Genomic DNA, 24,776 nt, shown 5'->3' with positions numbered 1-24,776 from the left:
TGAGCAGACAAAAGCACACAGGCAGACTTGTATTGTCCCAGACCGAGTAAAAGATAATTCACATTTAGGATCAATAGGCTATAAAAAGTGGTGGGAGTCCATCTCATGCCAATTCAAAGAGGTTTTTTGAGCTCACAACTCAAAGCTGTTTGGCTTAGACGAGTAGTGAATCTCTAGGCCTATGTCTAATAGAGTGACTAAGTACTGCAATATGTCAGTCCTCGTGTCATGTGGGGACACCACTTTTTCTCCTGTAAATGATAGGTCCTATGTTTATTTTTAGGCGATGCTGGACCTGAAGTTACTTTCAATAAGGTTTTTATTTTGTTAAATTAATTCAGGGACGTGTCCACTCCATACAATGGTATCTTTGTATAAATGTTATTTCAATAGTCTGAGCACTTTCCCAGGTTCATTTCAGATCTATAGAACAGTTTCCCCAAAAATGGTGGTCACAGACAACTCTTAAGCGGTTGCGGTTCAAGATAAGCCTGATATCAGGCAGATATATTCTGTGCTGCAATATTTGTCTGGTATCATAGTTCATGATTGGGATAAGGCTAGAATAAGCCTCTCTAACGCCAGTCTGGGAGAGCTGCTGGGGGAGTAGCCCAACGGTAACACATCAATATTCCAACACTGCTCTCAAGGATAGGAGTTGGAGGACCCTGGGCTAGAAACTCTGTTTTATCCCATGGCACAAGGGACTTTGGGGAACCACCACTGCTGTAGAGCACAAAGAATTCTAACCGTGTTGTTGTCTTTCTGTGTTCTCCCCTAGCCACATGAAAGGGCATCCATGATGCGGAGCTAACACCACATCGTGACTGCAGGAAGAGACGTGGCTGCCAAATCATCCCCAGTCTACACATGGCGGCATTAGGGGTAAGCCAAGACAATCACCCACCATGAAAGGAGTTTCATGTCTCTGCCTCTCTGCCTCTGTCTGTCTGACTGACTGGTTGCCTGCCTGCCTGTCTGTATGTCTGTCTGGCTGTCTGGCTGTCTGTCCATCTCTCTACTCTGCCTTCAGTAAAGGTTCACACCCCTTGACTTTTTCCACATGTTGTTGTTACAGCCTGAATTTAAAATGGATTGAGATTTTGTGTCACTGGCCTACACACAATAGCCCATAATATCAAAGTGGAATTATGGTTGTTGACATTTTTACTAATAAATAAAAAATGAAAAGCTGAAATGTCTTGAGTCAATAAGTATTCAACTCCTTTGTTATGGCAAGCCTAAATAAGTTCAGGAGTAAAAATGTGCTTAACAAGTCACATAATAAGTTGCATGAACTCACTCTGTGTGCAATAATAGTGTTTAACATGATTTTTGAATGACTGTACCCCACACATACAATTATCTGTAAGGTCCCTCAGTCGAGCAGTGAATTTCAAACACATATTCAACCACAAAGACCAGGGAGGATTTCCAATGCCTCGCAAAGAAGGGCCCCTATTGGTAGATGGGTAAAAAAAAAAAGCTGACATTGAATATCCCTTTTAGCAGGGTGAAGTTATTAATTACATTTTGGATGGTGTATCAATACACCCAGTTACTACAAAGATACAGGCGTACTTTCTAACTTAGTTGCCAGAGAGGAAGGAAACCGCTCAGGGATTTCATCATGGGGCCAATGGTGACCTTAAAACAGTTACAGAGTTTAATGGCTGTGATAGGAGAAAACTGAAAAGAAGGAAGCCTGTATAGAATAGAAATATTCCAAAACATGCATCCTGTTTGCAATAAGACACTAAAGTAAAACTGCAAAAGATGTGGCAATGAAATTAACTTTATGTCCTGAATACAAAACGTTATGTTTGGGGCAAATGTAACACAACACATCTCTGAGTACCACTCTTCATATTTTCAAGCATGGTGGTGGGTGCGTCATGTTATGGGTTTGGTTGTCATCGGCAAGGGAGTTTTTTTTAGAATGAAAAGAAACGGAAATCATAGAGGAAAACCTGGTTCAGTCCTTTCAGCAGAACAATAACCTAAAACACAAGGCCAAATATACACTGGAGTTGCTTACCAAGATGACATTGACGTTTCTGTGTGGCCTAGTTACAGTTTTGACTTAAATCGGCTTGAAAATCTATGGCAAGACTTGAAAATGGCTGTCTAGCAATGATCAACAACCAACCTGACAGAGCTTGAAGAATTTAAAAAAGAATAATGTGCAAATGTTGCACAATCCAGGTGTGGAAAGCTCTTAGAGACTAACCCAGAAAGTCTCACAGCTGTAATCGCTGCCAAAGGTGATTCAACATGTATTGATTCTAACATGTCTTTATCTTTTGGTCTTTTGTCAAAAGTGAATTGGGAGGTTACCCTTAGAATGAACAAAATAAACAAAACAGAACAACTTGTTTGGACAGCATGTTTTTTTGTCCTTCTCCCCAGAACCCCGAGATGCTAACCAGGAAGATCAAGTTGTGGGACATCAACGCCCACATCACTTGTCGCCTGTGTGAGGGGTACCTGATAGATGCCACTACTGTCACGGAGTGCTTACACACCTGTGAGTACCTGCTGATGGCACTCATACACATTCTTCAGATAATAACACTGCTCTTGTATCTAGGGATTCATGCATAAGGTTTCATACAAGAATAGACATTTTCACTGTCTCAAGAAAGTGTAATTATCACAACAATCAAGCAAACCTCCCCCACAAAGTAGTTGTAGTAATGATGGAGAAGTATTTGCGTGAATTTCAGTGGCAGTGCAGGTAATGTAGTAGGTCAGTCATGCCCTAGAGGGAGCCATTGTACCATGCGTGGAAAGTCTTCATTTACCAAATGTCAATGTAGAGTGTACAGTATCTTTAATCATAATCCTCTGGTGAAAATGACTTTCTCTCACACCCCACTCAGACATGAAACAAAGAGACTCACATTGTCAGAAAAGCTCTCTCCAAAAAGCTTCACTTTTTTAGAACATAAAAATATAGGAGAACAAGATACCCATAATGCTCATCATGGAAGTGACGTGTCTTGCTGTGTGTCTTCCAGTCTGCAGAAGCTGTCTAGTGAAGTACCTGGAGGAGAACAACACCTGTCCCACATGCAGGATTGTCATTCACCAGAGCCATCCACTGCAGTACATTGGGTGAGTGAGCAGCCTGGACATCAAACCACCTTCCCATTACTAGCTCAGTGTTGGGTTTCATCAGTGTGCCACCACACGGGCAGCAGCATTGTCCAATAAACAATATAGTGTCAAAGGAAAGGGGAGCGGAGGGGGAAACACAACAACAGAATACATACATGCATATTTGCACACACACACACTAAAGGGACTGTTGTCTATCTGTTGTCCAGTGCTGGGGCAATAGGTTCTGATTAATATTGCAGCCACTGGGATGTTTGCCAGTCTAAATGTCTACCAGCTATTTAGTCATTAGGCAAATATCTCTGTTTTAATGGCAATACCTATTTCAAACACATATAATATGCACTGCTCTCTATTTACCCTCAGAGTAGTTGTTTGTTCAAATGAAAAATAAAAAGCTCATAAATGCCAAACTCAAACATTTAAACAGATGAAAGTTACATCAGGGCATCATTTTCTAAAACACGAATCAAGGAACAGGTTCAAACTAGGTGTGAGAGGCAGAGATCAAAACAACTGCTACTACTACGGGTGCTGAGAGGATGAAAACACAAGCATTCTAACCATATTTCTAGTCCATGGAAATACTTTTGGGCTTATGATGAACTGATACAGTTGTACTATGCTAATATATACATTACCAGTCAAAAGTGTGGACACACTTTCTCATTCCAGGGTTTTTCTTTATTTTTACTATTTTCTACATTGTAGAATAATAGTGAAGACATTAAAACTATGAAATAACACATATGGAATCATGTAGTAACCAAAAAGGTGTTAAACAAATCAAAATATATTTTATATTTGAGATTCTTCAAATAGCCACCCTTTGCCTTGATGACAGCTTTGCACACTCTTGGCATTCTCTCAATCAGCGTCATGGGGTAGTCACCTGGAATGCATTTCAATTAACAGGTGTGCCTTGTTAAAAGTTAATTTGTGGAATTTCTTTCCTTCTTAATGCGTTTGAGCCAATCAGTTGTGTTGTGACAAGGTAGGGGTGTTATACAGAAGATAGCCCTATTTGGTAAAAGACCAAGTCCGTATTATGGCAAGAACAGCTCAAATAAGCAAAGAGAAATGACAGTCCATCATTACATTAAGACATGAAGGTCAGTCAATCTGGAAAATTTCAAGAACTTTTAAAGTTTCTTCATGTGCAGTCGCAAAAACCATCAAGCGCTATGATGAAACTAGCTCTCATGAGGACTGCCACAGGAATGGAAGATCCAGAGTTACCTCTGCTGCAGAGGATGAGTTCATTAGAGTTACCAGCCTCAGAAATTGCAGCCCAAATAAATGCTTCAAAGAGTTCAAGTAACAGACACAGCTCAACATCAACTGTTCAGAGGAGAATGAATGAATCAGTCCTTCATGGTCGAATTGCTGCAAAGAAAACACTACTAAAGGTCACCAATAATAAAAAGAGACTTGCTTGGGCCAAGAAACACGAGCAATGGATATTAGACTGGTGGAAATCTGTCCTTTGGTCTGGAGTCCAAATTTGAGATTTTTTGTTCCAACCGCCATGTCTTTGTGAGACGCAGAGTAGGTGAATGGATTATCTCTGCATGTGTGGTTTCCACTGTGAAGCATGGAGGAGGAGCTGTGATGGTGTGGGGGTGCTTTTCTGGTGACACTGTCTGTGATTTATTTAGAATTCAAGGGACACTTAACCAGCATGGCTACCACAGCATTCTGCAGCGATACGCCATCCCATCTGGTATGGGCTTAGTGGACTATCATTTGTTTTTCAATAGGACATTGACCCAACACACCTCCAGGCTGTGTAAGGCCTATTTGATAAAGATGGAGAGTGATGAGTGCTGCATCAGATTACTTGGCCTCCACAATCCCCCGACCTCAACCCAATTGAGATGGTTTGGGATGAGTTGGACCGTAGAGTGAAGGAAAAGCAGCCAACAAGTGCTCAGCAAATGTGGGAACTCCTTCAAGACTGTTGGAAAAGCATTCCTCATGAAGCTGGTTGAGAGAATACAGAGAGTGTCATCAAGGCAAATGGTGGCTACTTTGAAGAATCTCAAATATTTATATATATTTTGATTTGTTTAACACTTTTTTGGTTACTACATGATTCCATATGTGTTATTTCATAGTTTTGATGTCTTCACTATTATTCTACATTGTAGAAAATAGTTAAAATAAAGAAAAGCCCTTGAATGAGTAGGTGTGTCCAAACTTTTGACTGGTACTGTATATATATATATATATATATATATACTACCGTTCAAAAGTTTGGGGTCACTTAGAAAAGTCCTTGTTTTCGAAAGAAAAGCAATTTTCTGGTCCATTAAAATAACATCAAATTGATCAGAAATACAGTGTAGACATTATTAATGTTGTAAATGGCTATTGTAGCTGGAAATTGATATTTTTTATGGAACATCTACATAGGCGTACAGAGGCCCATTATCAGCAACCATCAGTCCTGTGTTCCAATGGCACGTTGTGTTTGCTAATCCAAGTTTATCATTTAAAAAGGCTAATTGATCATTAGAAAACCCTTTTGCAATTATGTTAGCACAGCTGAAAACTGTTGTGCTGATTGAAGAAGCAATAAAACTGGCCTTCTTGAGACTAGATTAGTATCTGGAGCATCAGCAATTGTGGGTTCGATTACAGGCTCAAAATAGCCAGAAACAAATAACTTTCATCTGAAACTCGTCAGTCTATTCTTGTTCTGAGAAATGAAGGCTATTCCATGCGTGAAATTGTACTACTCCCTTCACAGAACAGCGCAAATTGGCTCTAACCAGAACAGAAAGAGGAGTGGGAGGCCCCGGCGCACAACTGAGCAAGAGGACAAATACATTAGAGTGTCTAGTTTGAGAAACAGACGCCTCACAGGTCCTCAACTGGCAGCTTCATGAAATAGTACCCTCAAAACACCAGTCTCAACATCAACAGTGAAGAGGCGACTCCGGGATGCTGACCTTCTAGGCAGAGTTGCATATCTCAGACTGGCCAATAAAAAGAAAAGATTAAGATGGGCAGTCTGAGATATGGCTTTTTCTTTGCAACTCTGCCTAGAAGGTCAGCATCCCGGAGTCGCCTCTTCACTGTTGACGTTGAGACTGGTGTTTTGCAGGTACTATTTAATGAAGCTGCCAGTTCAGGACCTGTGAGGTGTCTGTTTCTCAAACTAGACACTCCAATGTAGCTCTCCAGCAAAGCACCCCCACACCATAACACCTCCTCCTCCATGCTTTATGGTGGGAAATACACATGCAGAGATCATCCGTTCACCCACACCGCGTATCACAAAGACACAGCGGTTGGAACCAAAAATCTCAAATTTGGACCAGACCAAAGGACAACTTTCCACCGGTCTAATGTCCATTGCTCGTGTTTCTTGGCCCAAGCAAGTCTCTTGTTATTATTGGTGTCCTTTAGTAGTGGTTTCTTTGCAGCAATTTGACCATGAAGGCCTAATTCACACAGTCTCCTCTGAACAGTTGATGTTGAGATGTGTCTGTTACTTGAACTCTGTGAAGCATTTATTTGGGGCTGGTAACTCTAATGAACTTATCCTCTGCAGCAGAGGTAACTCTGGGTCTTCCATTCCTGTGGCGGTCCTCATGAGAGCCAGTTTCATCATAGCGCTTGATGATTTTTGCGACTGCACTTGAAGAAACTTTCAAGTTCTTGAAATGTTTCGTATATTGACTGACCTTCATGTCTTATAGTAATGATGGACTGTCGTTTCTCTGCTTATTTGAGCTGTTCTTGCCATAATATGGACTTGGTCTTTTACCAAATAGGGCTATCTTCTGTATAACACCCCTACCTTGTCACAACACAACTGATTGGCTCAAACGCATTAAGAAAGAAATTCCACAAATTAACTTTTAAAAATGCACACCTGTTAATTGAAATGCATTCCAGGTGACTACCTCATGACGCTGGTTGAGAGAATGCCAAGAGTGTGCAAAGCTGTCATCAAGGCAAAGGGTGGCTATTTGAAGAATCTCAAATATAAAATATATTTTGATTTGTTTAGTAAAAATAAAGAAAGAACGCTTGAATGAGTAGGTGTTCTAAAACTTTTGACCGGTAGTGTGTGTGTATATATATATATATATAAGTTATTTTCTCCCAAAAAGGAGGGGTATGTGTCATCATCGAGCATTAGTAAGTCTTGCACATTGCATATTTAAGCGGAAGCTAATTGAGTCTCCATCCACCCCCACGCCCCTGTGCATCAAGGGCTCTGTCAAAAAGGTGTCGGCACCTTGCTGTGTTTGGGCGAGGCAAAGTTTGGCTACCGCTGTGGTAAGCGGTTGGCTCTCACCGGCCTCGGGGAGAGAATCAGCTAATTATGGTCCTGAGCAGCAAATAGATAGAATGACCTTCACTCCAGACGGTAGGAACACCACATATATTTCCAGGGTCCTCGTGACATTGCAACACACCCCACTGGGTCCCGCTATTCACAATGCATTTCAGGTGTTGAAATGCAGAGTATGGTCACTGCTGTTCTGGGCAGTGGTTGAGGCGGTGTGTTTAGATGTCACCCTGCTGTTTATGGTAAAGGGTGTTCATGTATCAAGCAAGTGCTGCTGACATTTAAGAGGTGTGTATGATCAGCATTTATGTATATCATATTTTTGAAAATTGATTATCTTATCGGTCTCGTCAACATCAGTCACAATTAAGCAAAATCCTTAGAACAATTCAGAATAAGCAGGGTATAACGTATCATAAACTGTCAGTATAAATTGTTAGATTTCTAATTGATCATATCTCTTTTCCTCTAGCCATGACCGAACAATGCAAGACATTGTCTACAAGTTGGTGCCGGGGTTACAAGAGGGTAAGTATCTCATATTGATTCCTCTTCCTCGTCCCTTCACCAATAACATTCAACTTTGTCTATTATTCACTGCCCATACACATCTCTCAACCCTGTTTCCCTACAATCTGTTTCTACAGTGAGATTGAGGCGGAATTACTGAATAACTAACATCCCAAAGCACATAGCCCTGGAATATCAATGAAATATTTGACATGTGGGCCATTCATTGATGTATCTGAGGGACTGTAATGAGAGAACTCCTACTCCATATCAGACTTAAAGAAGCCCTAGTGACAGGTACCTTCAGCCAAAGCGAGGCCCTAATTCTCCTTTGTGTCTCTCTCACTCTCTCTCTCTCTCTTTCATTCCCTCCTCCCCCCTTCTGCAGCGGAGATAAAAAAACAAAGAGACTTCTATCAGAAGCTGGGAATGGAAGTGCCCGGGGACATCAAAGGAGAGCTGTGCAGCATGAAACATCTAGATCCTCAACGCAATGGTACGGTCCACCTCGCCTTGCCAGAACCCAGGCACACACATCTCATCATATCGCCCCTCTATTTCCCCCCACTTACTATCACCTCGTTCCTTGATTCAGCCCAACCCAATCAGTGTGAGAAAGTGGCGGTGGCTGTAATGCATGGCCGCGTTCCATCCCAGCCTGACACTGAGGGTTTTTGTAAACGCGTGCTCAGAGTGTCGTGAAAGAGCAGGCCTAATCGCTCGCTTAATACACTTTCTGATTTCTTGTAATTAATGCTCAAATGGATGTGGAACTGCTTTCGCGCTACCCCCCGCTGTCACTGTAGGTTGGGCTGAGCCTTGGCTAACACACTTACGAGGACATAATCCTGGCAGAAATGGAACCCTTGTCTGCACTCACTGCCCAGCAAAACAGAGATAGTGCGGAGCTCGTGGGCAACTCGTGGCCAAACCCCGCAGCGGGGAACGACATGAGCGTGCTAATGGACAGCATTTATAATGGCCTTCACTTCAAGGGCTCAAAAAAGCTTTCGCTGTCATCTTTTTGTTCTGTCTTTCTCTCGCTTTTGTGTTCTCTTTCTCTTGCTTGTTATCTCTTGTTTCCTCTCTCTCTCTCTCTCTCTCTCTCTCTCTCTCTCTCTCTCTCTCTCTCTCTCTCTCTCTCTCTCTCTCTCTCTCTCTCTCTCTATCCTCCATGAAGACAAATGTGTTTTTAGATGGTCAACAAGTTATGTAAAAGCTAATTCACTGAGAAAAAGACATTCTCTGTGACATGTTGTACTCAGATTAGCCCACTAGTTTCTCTGTGACATGTAGTACTCAGATTAGCCCACTAGTTTCTCTGTGACATGTACTACTCAGATTAGCCCACCAGTTTCTCTGTGACATGTTAGTACTCAGATTAGCCCACCAGTTTCTCTGTGACATGTTAGTACTCAGATTAGCCCAACAGTTTCTCTGCGACATGTAGTACTCAGATTAGCCCACTAGTTTATCTGTGACATGTAGTACTCAGATTAGCCCACTAGTTTCTCTGTGACATGTAGTACTCAGATTAGCCCACTAGTTTCTCTGTGACATGTAGTACTCAGATTAGCCCACTAGTTTCTCTGTGACATGTACTACTCAGATTAGCCCACCAGTTTCTCTGTGACATGTTAGTACTCAGATTAGCCCACCAGTTTCTCTGTGACATGTTAGTACTCAGATTAGCCCAACAGTTTCTCTGCGACATGTAGTACTCAGATTAGCCCACTAGTTTATCTGTGACATGTAGTACTCAGATTAGCCCACTAGTTTCTCTGTGACATGTAGTACTCAGATTAGCCCACTAGTTTCTCTGTGACATGTAGTACTCAGATTAGCCCACCAGTTTCTCTGTGACATGTAATACTCAGATTAGCCCACCAGTTTCTCTGTGACATGTAGTACTCAGATTAGCCCACTAGTTTCTCTGTGACATGTAGTTCTCAGATTAGCCCACCAGTTTCTCTGTGACATGTAGTACTTCTTGTCTGTAAGACTCGATAACATCAGGGTTTACAATCAGAGCACTGTGCAATCGCCCGATTCCTATAATTATTCCCAAAATGGAAACAATGTCCACCTTATACTTAGTGTCATTGAGTTATTTTCAGGTTGGTTGAAGGTGAATCGTATCCAATTTGGCCTCACTTGAACGGTAATCACTCTGCTTACACTTAAGATTATCTCTGGGCCTGTACATGAGTCCGCTCAAGCCTTACCGCCAATCCCCTTTGGGATGGGCTGTGGAGAGCAAAGGGAGAACAATAGAAGATGGGCCCCAGTCCCATCGCCAATCAGAGAGAGGGAGAAAATGGCTGTCCACAAACAAGGGGCTACCTAATTGAACTCAGATAACGGCCCTCGCTTTGCCGTCACGGAACTGACTCAATTGACCCCGATTGGGAGATTCTCATGGCCCTCTCTGCCAAGGTGTTTTCCATCACAGTGACCCAAATGGCTGGAGCCAACAATAGTATGGTTTATTTAACAGGAGCTGGCCCCCCTCTCACCGCTCTGAGACTATGTTCCCCAGTTTAGCTACCCTGGTGTGTGGAGAAGCCTCTTTTCTCTCCTCTTGCCAGTGACCATCAGCCCTTACTCTCTAATGACCTTTCTCCAGCTCCAACTCTCCATCTCTCCATCTCCTTCCATCTTTTTGAGGAGAGGGTCAAATGGTTCCCTGAGGCCGATTAAACCAAAGAAAGGTCTGATGTTAGCCCCCCCCTGGCACAAGGGCAAATTAGTGAATGAATGAATCGGTTTGCCTTGATTAAAAGGTATTGTGTATTGGAGGGATATGCTTCGACGGTGGACAAGTCAAGTAAACTGCTTGACACTTTGGGCCACATAATTGCCTAATAAATGTGCTTCTGTATGAACGGAGACTACAGTTGAATAGATACAGGCCATTTGGTTAATTAGAAAGAAGCATGCCCTGTTTCCTGGCATCAAATGAGCATTGCTTGTGTTTAGCCAACAAAGAGAGCAGGCATGAAAGTCAATTATGTTCAGTCCACTAGATTAAAGGTAACACACATTCTGAGTGATCCACGGCTGTATGAAGTTACATTTGTTCATTTGTTGAAACATCCAAATTATGAAATTAGTAGATGACAACAGCCAAACTAAAGAACATTGGCTTAACAGTCTCTATGACCACTAACTGTTACTTCACTCATTGGTTGACAACAGGCGAGGTGAAAACAGAGGACACAGACAAAAAGGAAACGTCGGAGGAGAAACCGGAGGAGGATAACGATTATCATCGCAGCGACGAGCAGGTAGGTGCCCTTCTGCCACACGCCCCCTTCATTTCCTGCAGGACAGGAAGGAGTCATCTCCAAGCTCATCTTTCATTTCCTATGTCCAGGTGGCATGAAATTACGAGCCCCCACTTTCTCTGCTGATGAAAAGTGTAATCTAATGAACATTCCCCTGGGTAATAGGTTACCTCTTTTGTACATTTACATTTTAGTCATTTAGTTGACGCTCTTATCCAGAGCGACTTACAGTTAGTGAATCCCTTTTTTTTTTTTTTTTTTTTTTTCTTTTTTTTTTATACTGGCCCCCCGTGGGAATCGAACCCACAACCCTGGCGTTGCAAATGCCATGCTCTGTCAACTGAGCTACATCCCTGCCGGCCATTCCCTCCCCTACCCTGGACGACGCTGGGCCAATTGTGTATTTTTGTATTCAGGTACCTTCTCAGCCCTGTGGATGATAGCAATAATGCAGAGAGAGCTTTTATTGTCGCTGCATGTCGCCGTCGTATTCACAAACAGTAATTTCAATAAAGGAGCCGCTGCACACTCGTCACGTCTGTATAGCTTTAGGAGATTGGCTGTTTACCATTTAGGTATTGTCTCTACAGAGAAAAGAGCAACATGGCAGTTTTTGAAAATATGCCCATCCACACCCAGCCAAGCGGCACGTCGTCTACGCTTGGCTGGGAGATTGCACCAGGGGTCCAAGGTCCCGCTCTTTTGGTATTCAGCAGAAGAATGGAGTGTGGAAAGAATAGCTAATAGGGTAGCTGTAGCTAGGCTCTGTGGACAGAATACAGGGAGGGGTGAACTGCTGTCAAGTGTCACATGAGGCAAAGGAGAGAGGGAGAGGGTGAAATGGAGACAGTTGAGGGGAGGATGTGAAAAAGATAAAAGAAAACAAATATTTGGAGGATAGATAGAAGGCCTATAAGTTACTGTGGATGTGAGAGTCTGCTAGAATGATATGGACCCTATGAAAAAAAGACTGTGAGTGAAAAAGAGAGGATGGAAGGAAGGAGGTGAAGAGAGGAAAGAGAGACAGAAGATCAGGTTAATGGAGAGTGAAAGAGAGGACAGAGAGGAGAGAGGTCATACAGAAAGGGTTGATAACAGAAAAGAGAACAGAAGAAAATAGGATGGAGAGGATGATAACTACATTTTCTTATAAGTGAGTTTTTTCAACAGCATCTCAACCCTAGTTGCTAGTGGTAATAACAGCAGGAGAGGGCCATGCATGGCTGGGTTTTGGACTTCTCCCGCCATGTCTTGCTGACTGACCTTCTAAAGGTTGACCTTGGGGTGTGAAGGGAAGCCAAGGCAGGCTAATGAGAGCAGCACCATACTGAAACTGAAAGGCCAAATTAATCAGAGCAATGTCTGCTCACGTCGGCCAAGGCACAAAAGATTGAATTTGCACGTCCAGGATTTCCAGACAATGGAGAGAGTGTATTTGGTGTCTGTTCTTTTCAAGTCAAATGAGCTCCCAATTAAAAAAAGATACAAGGACTCTGATAGGTTATGTGATAATAAATCATTTTTAGAAAGACAAGACATGACAACTGAAAAACCATAATGGCTGACACCATGCTATCTAACTCCAGAATGGTGGTTTTGGGATGCTGAATATGGACATAACTATTTGACTGAAATGTAAAATATTTAACAATCTAGTCATTGAATCTATCAAGTCATTTCACGTTTTCTCCTTAAACATTCGATGACTGCTGTTCATTACACAGCTAAAAAAAAGAGCGAAAAGGTGTGCTCTGCCGCTCCAAAGACCTTCCTTTACTCAATACGCTACGCTATTGCATCAGTCATATCTGTGAATTTGCTGCGAGTCATACAGCCTGGCAGTTCCCTAATGATTCCACTAATGTAATGGCCCCGAATACTGCTGCTGAACTACTATTAACTCTGTCTCTCACTCTCTCAATGCAAAGCCTTTATTTGCATCATTATGTTTCCTTCATTGCTTGTTCCATTGAAAACCAGCCATTTACACTTTACAGCAGTCTTTACACTTTACTGCAGTCTTTACACTTTACAGCAGTCTTTACACTTTACAGCAGTCTTTGCTTTCGATACGTTACATTGCTGCTGAGTATTTATTTGCAGGTTGAGATGATTTTCAAGTTTAAGCATAACTATGGATAGCCTTATTTTTACTGGATCTGTTGATGTTTAAGTAGGGAGAAAGATGGTGGTGTTAATACCACCTGTCTCTATTACTCCTTCCCTGGGTCCCCAGAAACCATCTGAAAATGGCATGAGAAAGCCACTTTACCAGGGCACTTTGCCTGTGTCTGTGTAGCAGAGGGAGAGGCCTGATGCTGGTAATGCAACGTGACTCCTTCAGGCACAGCCTTGGCAAGCCACCTGTGGTGCCGTCTCCGTTTGCCATGCTCCAAAAGTGTGCCACTCTCCATCTCCTGGTGTACAGTCGCCATGAAAGATGCCTATTCCATTTTGATGGCAAGTCTCATGTGGAATGGTATTTTCAATGTAGGATGGAAAGTGGTTGATGTACAGTATTTTCAGCACAGGATAGTTAAGATAGTTCATCTGGTCTGCCTTCATGACAGTACTGAGAAGCCTGGAAGGAAAATTAAACTTCCTCCTCAGTCATTTATTTTATTTGTCTTCCCTCCTGCAGGTCAGCATCTGTTTGGAGTGCAACAGCAGCAAGCTCCGCGACCTGAAGCGCAAGTGGATCCGCTGCTCGGCGCAAGCCACGGTCCTTCACCTCAAGAAATTCATCGCCAAAAAGCTTAACCTGACATCATTTAATGAGGTACGGCTAAAACACTTTAAGGCAAGGGGGGATTTTCCTGGTTTACATGCTAATACTGACCTGGACTCTGTAACACTTGTTCAGTGATAAAGGACCTCTTTTTAAGGAGGCCCCAAGATGTAGTTTTGACTAGCTGTCTCTTTAAGCCCTTCCCATGCACTTTAAACTGAAATATTATCACTTTTAACAAGGCATTCTTGGTCTTCTGAAGGCTGTATACCTCATCACATACACTATCAAAGCCTCTCTGCTGTCATTATTCTTCACAAAGCATTTGCCATCCACCATATGTTCTGGCGAAAATATGCTCTTGTAATATAATTAGCTTTCTGTCATGTCATTGTGAGTGGCCTGTCATAACTGTATGGGGGAGATCCTGGGTGTTCAATTAGCCTTTTCTCTCTCGCATCTCTCTGTCATGAAGATGTGTGTGTGTGGGTGGTCTTCATGGCATACGCTTCCATCACCAACGTCCGTGGCGCAATACAGCTGTCAGCTGCTCTAATGTTGTCTATTGAATATCAAGAGTCATTGTTCATACAAAATCTACTTTCAACCGTAAACACACGGCGGAAGTGTGCGTCAACAGCTGTGTCAAAGCACAGAGCGTCACTTTCCCATGGGTTATATTGGTATATCTATAAGATAATTGTGGCATCCATCTTGATATTTCAGAAGCCCACATGAGCTGAATGCGTTGCGTCATCCACACCATGTGTCTTATAATTTGAGATGAGTTTTCAAACTTGTTGCCATGTCCCCCAGCCCCCAAACACACATCTGGATATTGTGTTCATTCTTTCATGTTATGATAATATAAATAATTGAATCAATACTCTAATACATGCTGTCTATTATTTCTGTAAGTCTTGATGTGGCAAGATGGTTTTAGACTGGCACCAAGGCAAAAACATATAGGAAAAAACATTGTTTCTCTGTTAGATGGAACAGCCAGCTACCAGTAGGTGCTGCTATGGCAGTGCTGCTTCACACTGGCTTCCTCTCCTCTTTCCCCTTAGCCCCTCAGCGTCTGTGTTGGGGAGAGTATTGATTGGCCGAATGCAGATGCGGGCAGCCGCCTCACAGAATATCAATCTTTAATCCAAGGAGGATGAGTGAATTGGCGAGGCGGCGTTTGATTCGTGTTGGCTACAAATATGCTATTTGTGCTTTTCCAAAAGCCCTCCATGCGCAAGGTGCTAAGGGCCCACCGTCAAATAAACGTTGCCAGCTTTCTTTCCTCTCCAAGAAACTGAGATGTTTTGACGCTGACTCAAAGTGAGAGGAAAAGGATAGCTGGGGTGTTTGGAGGGTTCGTTTTAGAATTCCACAGCACAGGGAGACACAAGCCTGATTCAGAAGGACAACATATGAAATGTTACCAAAGCAGTGCATGTTTCTGGTCATGCGGTTGTTGTCAGAGCACATGCATTAAACACCCCTAGGATAAGAGGTATTTATTCTCTGAATGCAGTGCAGGGGGTTTTCCTTCCAGGAAAATAGTAATAAATGTTGCATTCTTATATCTCCCATTCACAGCTGGACATTTTATGCAATGAGGAAATCTTGGGGAAGGACCACACTTTGAAATTTGTTGTCGTGACGAGATGGAGATTTAAGGTAATACTTCCTTATAAAAGAGAATGGGGAAAGATAAGTCTACTGACAAATTGTAATATTGCTTTTCAGGTTCTGTTGAATGTATGTATTCTGTATAGATCATCCACAGATATGCATGCTGAAAAGCTGTGCACACAGGTAGTGATGGGACGATTGATACCGGAGCTCCGATGCCATTTTCAAAGCACTACTGATCCGACACAATGTACAGACGCTCGTTTCAAAGTAACATTATCACGTGATCAATGATGTCCGAAGCTTTGTTTGATCATGTCGTTTTTCAAACCGTGTGTTGCAAAATGCCACAGATTTTGCCGTGGTTCCAGTGCTTTCTTCCATTCCAAGTTGCTTTCAAACACCAACCTCTACTGGACACCGTACTTAGGCCTACAATGTAGTTCGGATTTTTTCTTGCAGCGTCACCTGAACAGTAGCTCCGCAGATAGAGTTGTGGTCTCGGGGACCAGAACACTCACAGATGACAGGGAATGGGGTCAAAACCCCTGCAAAGACATATTATTTAGAAAATATTTTATGTGACACCACACTTTTTGCACATTGTTGTTCAAACAATTTGTTTTATTTAGTATAGAATAAGCTTCTGTCTATAGCATCCTAAATAATGCCATAGATTCACCGTTTTTGACAGCATAAAAAGGGATTCACAGCAAAAAAGGTACGCATGATGGAACAATTGTACACTCTTAGACAAAAGGGTTCCAAAAGGGTTCTTCGGCTGTCCCCATAAGATAACCCTTCTTGTTTTCCGGTAGAACCCTTTTTGGTTTCCAGTAGAACCCCAAAAGGGTTTTCCTATGGGGACAGCAGAAGATCCCTTTTAGGTTCTAAATAGCACCTTATTTTCTAAGAGTGTAGGCTATTAACACCCACGACTATCTGCTGCGCCACGGAGATTTGATTGATATTGTGGAAAAGACTTCCAAATGAACGTCACACGCTGCTTTTTATTGTTGACCAGCAGATGTCACTAATGTGCATCGTGTTAATAGCTCAGAGTATTGAGCCGTTTTTCGGCACAATTTGGTGAAAGCCCCAAAGACACAGGGGTCTCAGTTGAGAAAACAGCTTGCTCTCCAGAACTATTTTGAGACCCTTACTCGCATTATGTGCTATGGTGACTTAAAAGCCCAAGATAAATGGAAGTGTATGTTACGATCCAAGCTTGTCATTTCAAATCCAGATGGCGTATACTAGAGGCTATGATAGAATCAAAGTAGTAGCCTATCTATGTGTTTAGAAGGACATTTTTCCAACTGCATGGTTTTCAGTCAGTCAGTCTTTATTTGTCATTTGTTTTGTTTGTATTCCAGAAATCCCCCCTCCTGCTGCATTACAGGCCCAAAATGGATTTGCTGTAGTCGGACAGAACGGTTGTTTTGGCCCAGTGGCCCAGGACTGTGCAACGTACTATTTATGCAGAGACGATCAACCCCAACCCCAACACCAACACACCAGAGCAAAAGTCCACACAAGCCAGCAAACAAAACAACCCCAGCACAGATACTGCACCACTGGCGGGTTTGGATCAAAAACAACCTTTTTTTGTCCACTATACGTCCTAGATATGTGAAAAATGAGAGAGAAAAAGCATATATTTATACTTTTGTACAGGTGAGAGACATGGAACCAAGACACTACTGGTGCTCTGTTTACACATTAACAAGATGTCGGGGGATCGTGCGACCATTTTTTTTGTTTTCTACAGACTTCCCTCCTCGGACCCTCATTGACTGATAAAAAAGGGAGGACGTGGATTTTTAACCATTCATTTCCTTTTTCAGGTTAAAGTCAGATGAGTCTTGGGAGCACAGAAAATATATAAAGTTACATGATAAGACTGTTTCTAAGCTGTTTATTGAGTTGTTGAATTGTCCTCTGATTTTTTTATTTGATTTTTTTATTTGCTTCGGGGTTTGCTGAACGTTGATTGTGAATAGGCAAAAATGTGTGTAGTAATTTATGTTCTATATAACAATATTGTACATAAAATGTCATTATGAGAGAGATTGAAAGGAGTAGGAGAGAGACTTTAGACTGTTAGGAAGGGTTCCAGAAGTGCTATATTGTTGGGCTACTTGAATGTAGCATTGGAGGATACATTACAGTTTTAATGCAGAGCAGACTCCTTGTCAGTATATAGAAGGACATCCGATATTTGTCTGAGAGAGAAACAAAACAAATATATCAAATCTTCTGCCGTGTAAAAAAGAAAAGGGTCTGAAATGACGTTGCATTGCTATATGAGCAATATATACATTTGAGACAGTCTATGAAAGCAGCCAGCTTCTGATAGCATTAGCGTACTACTCCTTAGTAGAATGTATTCCACTGGGTTATCTTTATGTACAGAGCACATCACTTCTTCTATCCTTATCTCATCGCTACCTTTAGTGCCAAAGGCTTGAAAAAAAACCTTGACTTCCCCTTGTATTTCCACGTGGTGAGCTATATGAAAGTCGATGAGGTATCATCTATTTCACAGCAGTATGTGACCTGAGATAGAGAGCTGTTTGGAACAGATATTCAAATATGAAATTGAGATGTTATTAATATGACAAGAGCTTTGAGTTTCTTCATTATGTTAAAGAAGCATACTCAGATATTGAAGAGTAATACTCTTTTGAGCATATTAAATTAATAAATTTTTTGATATGATATTATCAAAATCTACTTTTTGACCTTTGGGAGGTGGCTCTAATATTGGTGCTTATTTGAGCGTATCTAATGAGAATTGGGGGAGAAAGTACTTCAGAGCTTAATGGCTTAACTGTGTATTATGGTAACCAAGGCACGGAGGGACCGGAACAGTCTTAATTCATAGTCATGGCCACCTTTTTCTTCAGTGCAACTGAAATATCCTTTCCTTGAACTGGACCCTAAAAAAACATTTCAGACCTCACATAGCATTACCTCACTGCACTGTCAATATTTCTGTCAATAACTGTTGGTTCCCCTCCTTGTATTTATGCAAGGAAAGCTGTCGGTCTTGTACACAGTCCAAATAAGTTTCTATAGGTGCATACTATATAAAAAAATACTTTCATACAGGTCTCTACGAAACCAGCTTAACCAAAATGTATTTGTATTTGGTTAACATTTCACCCCATCAGTAAATGCATAAATATATTGACATAAGTATTATTTTTTTCCCCCCATACTTTTACTATACACAGGTCACCTTGGTATTTGTTGTGATAATTTTGGTATGCATATGGCAACACAATATGCATAAGTTCTGTCTGGCTCATTCCCTGTTGTTTTTATCACTACCTTCTGCCTTTGACCTTAGCTTACCCCATCCAAGAGCCGAATCATGTATTAATCATGCATTATTTGTCATTATTGACCCCTTGTCTCCTGTGTGAATGACATATGAATTTTGTGTTAAAGGCCCCATACATGTGTATTAGCTTTGTTTGAACAGCATATTAGCCAGTACGTCCTCAAATTAGCCATGGAATCATTACGTATTGCAAAAAAGCTATTAGAGAAAACAATGAGGTAACTACTTCCCAGCAGTACCTATGGCTTCTTAAAGGAAAATTCCACCCCAAAACTATATTTTGGTATTTGTTTCATTAGTTCATTGTTTATATAGTCCCAAAATGTTTTGCTTGTCAACACTCAAGTTTTCAAGATATGTAACTTTCAAATTACAGAAATCATCCCCGTATTATGCATTTTGCATAGTTTTGGGGTGAGTTTTCCTTTAATAACTGGTATAATTGGAACAAAGGCATGTTACGTGGTGTTTTTATCAGATTCAGATCTTGTTTTCTCGACTTGTTTTGTATGTATGTGAGTACTGTTCAGGAACCCTGTGATGTGATCTCTGGGACAGAATGGGGGGCGGCGAGGGGGTCTTGTTTTGGGGGCTTTGCCACCGTGAAGGCTGGTGCTTGCGCTTCTTTTCTTTCTTCTTGGAGCTGAGTGTGGTGCTAACGTCTTTTCTCTAACTCAATCTCGTTCAGATCAGCTTCAGAGGGTTAAAATGAATGCTGTGGATTCCGAGTGCTGTAGTAGTTCAGTCACTCACTAGTCTGGCTTCTTGACAACCTGCCTATTGCCTACATGCTGGAGTCCCGTCTTTTCTTGTCCAAACTGTCTCTCTCGCTCTCTCTGTGCAGATGAAAAAGGTGCTGGCTTTTTCTTGTTGATTTGTTTGTTTGCTTTTCCCTGCGGTCCGGGCTTGCTCTGGAAACGGAACAGAGAGAATGGTAAATAAAGTTGTGGACTTTGAAGGAGTTGGTGTTATTGAAAATACAGAGAAGCTGGGGTAGCTATAAACCCAAATGATTCTGCTTCAGAGAGAGAGCGAGTGTATTTATTTTGGGGTATTTTCATGCGAGCCACAGTAACCTCAGTTAAAAGCATTGGGATCCCAGTCCTAGCTGTAGTCGTTCATTCTGCTCTATGTAATTGGTACAGAAAGCTCATACCACAGTTGGTTTTCTTTATCACTCACTACACCTTTATGACTTCTAGCAGTTGTTAGACATTGGTCGGGTGCATTCAGTCGGCAGAGGTATTGCTGTTAGAATGTTTCCAAAGTCAACTCATACCCAGGAGACCTTGATAGGTGTGTGGAGTAACGCGGGAGCAGGTTCCACCTTCGGAGCAGTGGATTGGATCGATCTTCACGCTTTTATCAGCCCAACATTGAGACATCAGTGCTGCTACACTTGACAGCCAGGCTAAGAGGCTTACAGGCTTCCCCACAGTGCTCACTACAGACCGGGGTTCGTATCCAGACTGAACCGTTGCCAGTGTGGAAACCACGGCATGTCAAGGCCTCAACTTGACTCCTGTTTTCTAATTTGACCTCTTCTCTTGTTATCTCCGAATTATCCACACTGCGGTTGGGGTGAGCTGTAAGCAACTGATAAATAGTCTAAATGCCTGAACTTGACTACCAGCGAATTGAGTTGTCATAATGCTACTTATGAAGACCAGAACCAGACATGGTACTTGAGGAGGCTTTTAATCTATTTTTTTTTTAAGAGCAATTAAGTCTTAACAGAATATTTTCTTAAAACAGTGGCAGTCATTTTAGACTGGATACCCTGGATAGACACCAAAGTATTCCAGGTGGTCTCAAAATGGCCATGTTTGTTCCTGTAATAACAGTCTCCACTCTGAGTGTGATGGCTCTTTTTTTACTCTGGCCCCTGATCTCTCCTGTAAAGCCCTGTAATCACCCAGGCCACCCCTACGTGTGATCGGGGTCACTCAGACGGCTAGTCTGGATGAAACACTCCAAAAATATGGATTGTCTGGCCAAGGCGGCACCGCACCACTGCACCCACTCAGAAAGGCAGCTTGGCTCTTGACGGTGCCATGCCTAAGTGCAGTGAATCACAATCTCACGGGTGGTGCCAATTGAGGGGCAACTGTCTGGAATGGGCTTTCATTTCAACATCATTTCCATTTCAATTGTCCATTTCAAAGGTGTCAAATTACCACCTGCAACTAGGACCCTAAACTGGGAAAGAGGAATGGGATGTGGTCTGTATGTCAAAGTGAGTTAATTAGCCAGATAAATGTTGGTTCGATATAGACTAACTAGTTACAGTGATATTTTCCCTCACAGTAACCACAGTAACCAACCTTCACAGTGGCAGGCCCTCATGAGCCGTAAATGCCGTCGTCATCAATATAATCTGTCTGAATGTTGTATTATTGTTATTATTTTTATTATTATTATTATTATTTATTTATACTGTAAAGTTATGACTCTTACAGTAGCTTATTTGTTTTTGAAAAATTTCAAGAGATTTGATATCCTTCCCTGTGTTCATGATTTACCTTTTTGTTTGTTTAAAACATACAAGACTCTCATGCATAATATTTTATGGCTTAAATTATGCATTTGTAACTGTCCTCCCTCTTTTGTATTATTCTAAGTGATCACCTCTGCGCAATGCTCTCTGTATACAACCAACACAAGCTGTGCTCCTTCTTGGGTCAAGGTCTGGCAAAAGAAAAAGAAATGTAAAACTGGCAATGTGGTTATATACACAATATACGTTTCTCAGATGGTTCCAGGCTTCAGCGTAAAAACTCAATTGAACTTTGTTTTGTTTTGCTTTCCAGTCAATTCCTCAGGTCACAAAAATGCCTTCCTGGTCTTGGGGGTGACCAGGAATCTCAGACTACACTAATGCACCCGGATATGAAATGGCTGGATTTAGTTTTGGTCTTGTTTCTCTTGTTTTGCCGTTGTCTCTGTGACAGAAATGTCCTCAGAGTTGTTTTTCCGGGTTAAACACAGGCACTTATTCAGGTGTCTTTTTTGCTTGTCCTCTTTTTTGAATTATGATTCTTTATTGCACATGTAATACATTGGTTTCCATTGCCACATTAAATGAGTTTTGGGTAGAGAACTGGGCTGGAATTTCTTACACACAATATTAAGGACGCTTTTTGTTGAAAACTAGTGTGTATTTCATCAATAAATGCCTTTAAAAGTGTCTGTAACGCCGTGGTGTCTTTGCTCTGTCTGATCCCTAAGAGATTGCTCACAGGGATGTCCATCCATCCAAATACCAATACTACGGTTTTAGAGATCTGTACTAAATGCTGACACCAATATCACTCCAAAAACTTGGAAAACCTAAAGTCTGCAGACATGTCTTTCCAATGTGGACTTGGTTAATGATCCAATAACGTTGTTATGCCCCATCTCATTTCATATCTGCCCATTTTATCTAGACATACTGGAACCGGTGGGATCTAATGAACCATTGAAGAAAAACAAAGCACTTCATTGCAAATGGAAGTGTTAGTATTCTAAGGACGGGCATATGGCTTATCTGTTTCCCCACTGCTAATGACTACTTTAAAATAATTAAACGGAACAGAACAAATGTATACGAATATCTTACACAAATCTTGACATCAACATCAATATCCATTTCACTGTTATTATGTGAAGGAGATGCTGTCTTTTCTCATGCACAGTCATGTTAGAATGTTAACATAAATACAGTATCTGTGTGCAGTTAGTATTCTCAAAGCTCTGTTGGCCCTGTCATATGGTCATGCAATTGTTCAACACCGACAGTAACTGGTTGCCATAAGCAACTTCCTCAATCAGCCTATCTTCACAACTTATGGAATGTATTGTGTATGACTCAATATATAATATATACACATGTCCAAACCCAATATAAAAAATAGCACGACAGCAAAAACATAAAGGAAGCTTTAAGTTCTATGTGGTGGTTACGGAAGAGATGTGTAAAATAATGTGCTGGATGTAAATCTGTGTTCAGTGTCAGTCCTGGTGAACTCTGGGTAAAAACACCCAGGGGAGTTGTGGATCATCTTCAGTGCCCTGGGCATACGTCTCCCTGCGGGAATGGCTGTCAACACTCACACCAGCTGGCAGCAACACTTCACACACCTCCGGACCGGTGGGAAGACACACAGTGCAGTTTACCAGTCTCATACACCTCTCATAAATCTCAGTAAACATAGAATACAACACATCTACTATTCCCTCCGAGACCATCCTGTGCTGCAGGTTATTACTGTACTTCTGTGTTTCTTACCTGAGGCTACAGTGATGGGTGCTGGTCTCCTCTCTCTCACTTGATAGATTTCCACAACAATCGAATTCCAAGCTGTCAGTAGGTGTTTCTTTTGACATACAGAGGTTGACTGTAACTAGGGTTACATGTTTTATGTGCTGTTCTCTGCAATTACTGTATCGAAATCAAATCCAATTTAATTTGTCACATGCGCCCAATACAACAGGTGTAGCCTTACCGTGAAATGCTTACTTACAAGCCCTTAACCAACAATGCAGTTAAAGAAATAGAGTTAAGAAAATATTTGCTAAATAGAGTTAAAAAAATTACACAATAAAAATAATTTAAAAAATTACACAATAAAATAACAATAATGAGGCTATATACAGGGGGTACAGGTACCGAGTCAATGTGCAGGGATACAGGTTAGTCGAGGTAATTTGTACATGTAGGTAGGGGTAAAGTGACTATGCATAGAAAATAAACAGCGAGTAGCAGCAGTGTAAAAACAAAAGGGGGGGTTGTCAATGCAAATAGTCCAGGTGGCCATTTGATTAATTGTTCAGCAGTCTTATGGCTTTGGGGTAGAAGCTGTTAAGGAGCCTTTTGGACCTAGACTTGGCACTCCGGTACCGCTTGCCATGCGGTAGCAGAGAGAACAGTCTATGACTTGGGTGACTGGAGTCTGACCATTTTTTGGGCCTTCCTCTGACACAGCCTAGTATAGAGGTCCTGGATGGCAGGAAGCTTGACCCCAGTGATGTACTAGGCCGTACACACTACCCTCTGTAGCGGCTTACGGTTTGATCCTGAGCAGTTGCCATACCAGGCGGTGATGCAACCGATCAGGATGCTCTCGATGGTGCAGCTGTATAACTTTTTTGGGATCTGGGGACCCATGCCAAATCTTTTCAGTCTCCTGAGGGGGAAAAGGCATTGTCGTGCCCTCTTCATGACTTTCTTGGTGTGTTTGGACCATGATAGTTTGTTGGTGATGTGGACACCAAGGAACTTGAAACTCTCGACCCGCTCCACTACAGCCGCGTTGATGTGAATGGGGGCGTGTTCGGCCCTCCTTTTCCTGTAGTCCACGATCATCTCCTGCCAGGTCTCTGACCTCCTCCCTATAGGCTGTCTCATCATTGTCGGTTATCAGGTCTACCACCGTTGTGCCGTCAGCAAAGTTAATGATGGTGTTGGAGTCGTGCTTCGCCACGCAGTCATGGGTGAACAGGGAGTACAGGAGGGGACTAAGCACGCACCCCTGAGGGGCCCCCGTGTTGAGGATCAGCATGGCAGATGTGTTGTTGCCTACCCTTACCACCTGGGGGCGGACCGTCAGGAAGTCCAGGACCAGTTGCAGAGGGAGGTGTTTAGTCCTAGGGTCCTTAGCTTAGTGATGAGCTTTGTGGGCACTATGGTGTTGAATGCTGAGCTGTAGTCAATGAACAACATTCTCACATTGTTGTTCCTTTTGTCCAGGTGGGAAAGGGCAGTGTGGAGTGCGATTGCGTCTTCTGTGGATCTGTTGCGGTGGTATGCAAATTGGAGTGGGTCTAGGGTTTCCGTGATGATGGTGTTGATGTGAGCCATGACCAGCC

At 42.1% G+C, this 24,776-nt stretch overlaps 1 protein-coding gene across 1 annotated transcript; it reads left to right on the top strand.

Annotated features, from left to right (window-relative positions):
* Nucleotides 1–790: 790 nt before the first annotated feature.
* On the top strand, nt 791–22,055 carry LOC311107768 (polycomb group RING finger protein 3-like). The gene is made up of 9 exons (XM_084150299.1): nt 791–885; nt 2,410–2,527; nt 3,021–3,117; nt 7,899–7,954; nt 8,325–8,432; nt 11,135–11,223; nt 13,865–14,002; nt 15,542–15,622; nt 16,954–22,055. The coding sequence occupies exons 1-9, from the start codon at nt 871–873 to the stop codon at nt 16,999–17,001; spliced, it is 750 nt and encodes a 249-aa protein (XP_084006425.1). The 5' UTR covers nt 791–870; the 3' UTR covers nt 17,002–22,055.
* The last annotated feature ends 2,721 nt before the right edge of the window (nt 22,056–24,776 follow it).

The sequence above is a fragment of the Coregonus lavaretus genome (assembly GCF_964263955.1).
Source record: "Coregonus lavaretus genome assembly, chromosome: 32".
In the NCBI taxonomy this organism is placed as follows: Eukaryota; Metazoa; Chordata; class Actinopteri; order Salmoniformes; family Salmonidae; genus Coregonus; species Coregonus lavaretus.
Note: the sequence above shows the minus strand (reverse complement) of the source record. Positions and strands in the feature narration are given on the sequence as shown.

Coding starts and splice junctions, on each gene's coding strand:
- LOC311107768 (XM_084150299.1), top strand. Junction 7,955..8,324: donor GGTGCCGGGGTTACAAGAGG/GTAAGTATCTCA, acceptor CCCCTTCTGCAG/CGGAGATAAAAAAACAAAGA. Junction 8,433..11,134: donor TCTAGATCCTCAACGCAATG/GTACGGTCCACC, acceptor GGTTGACAACAG/GCGAGGTGAAAACAGAGGAC.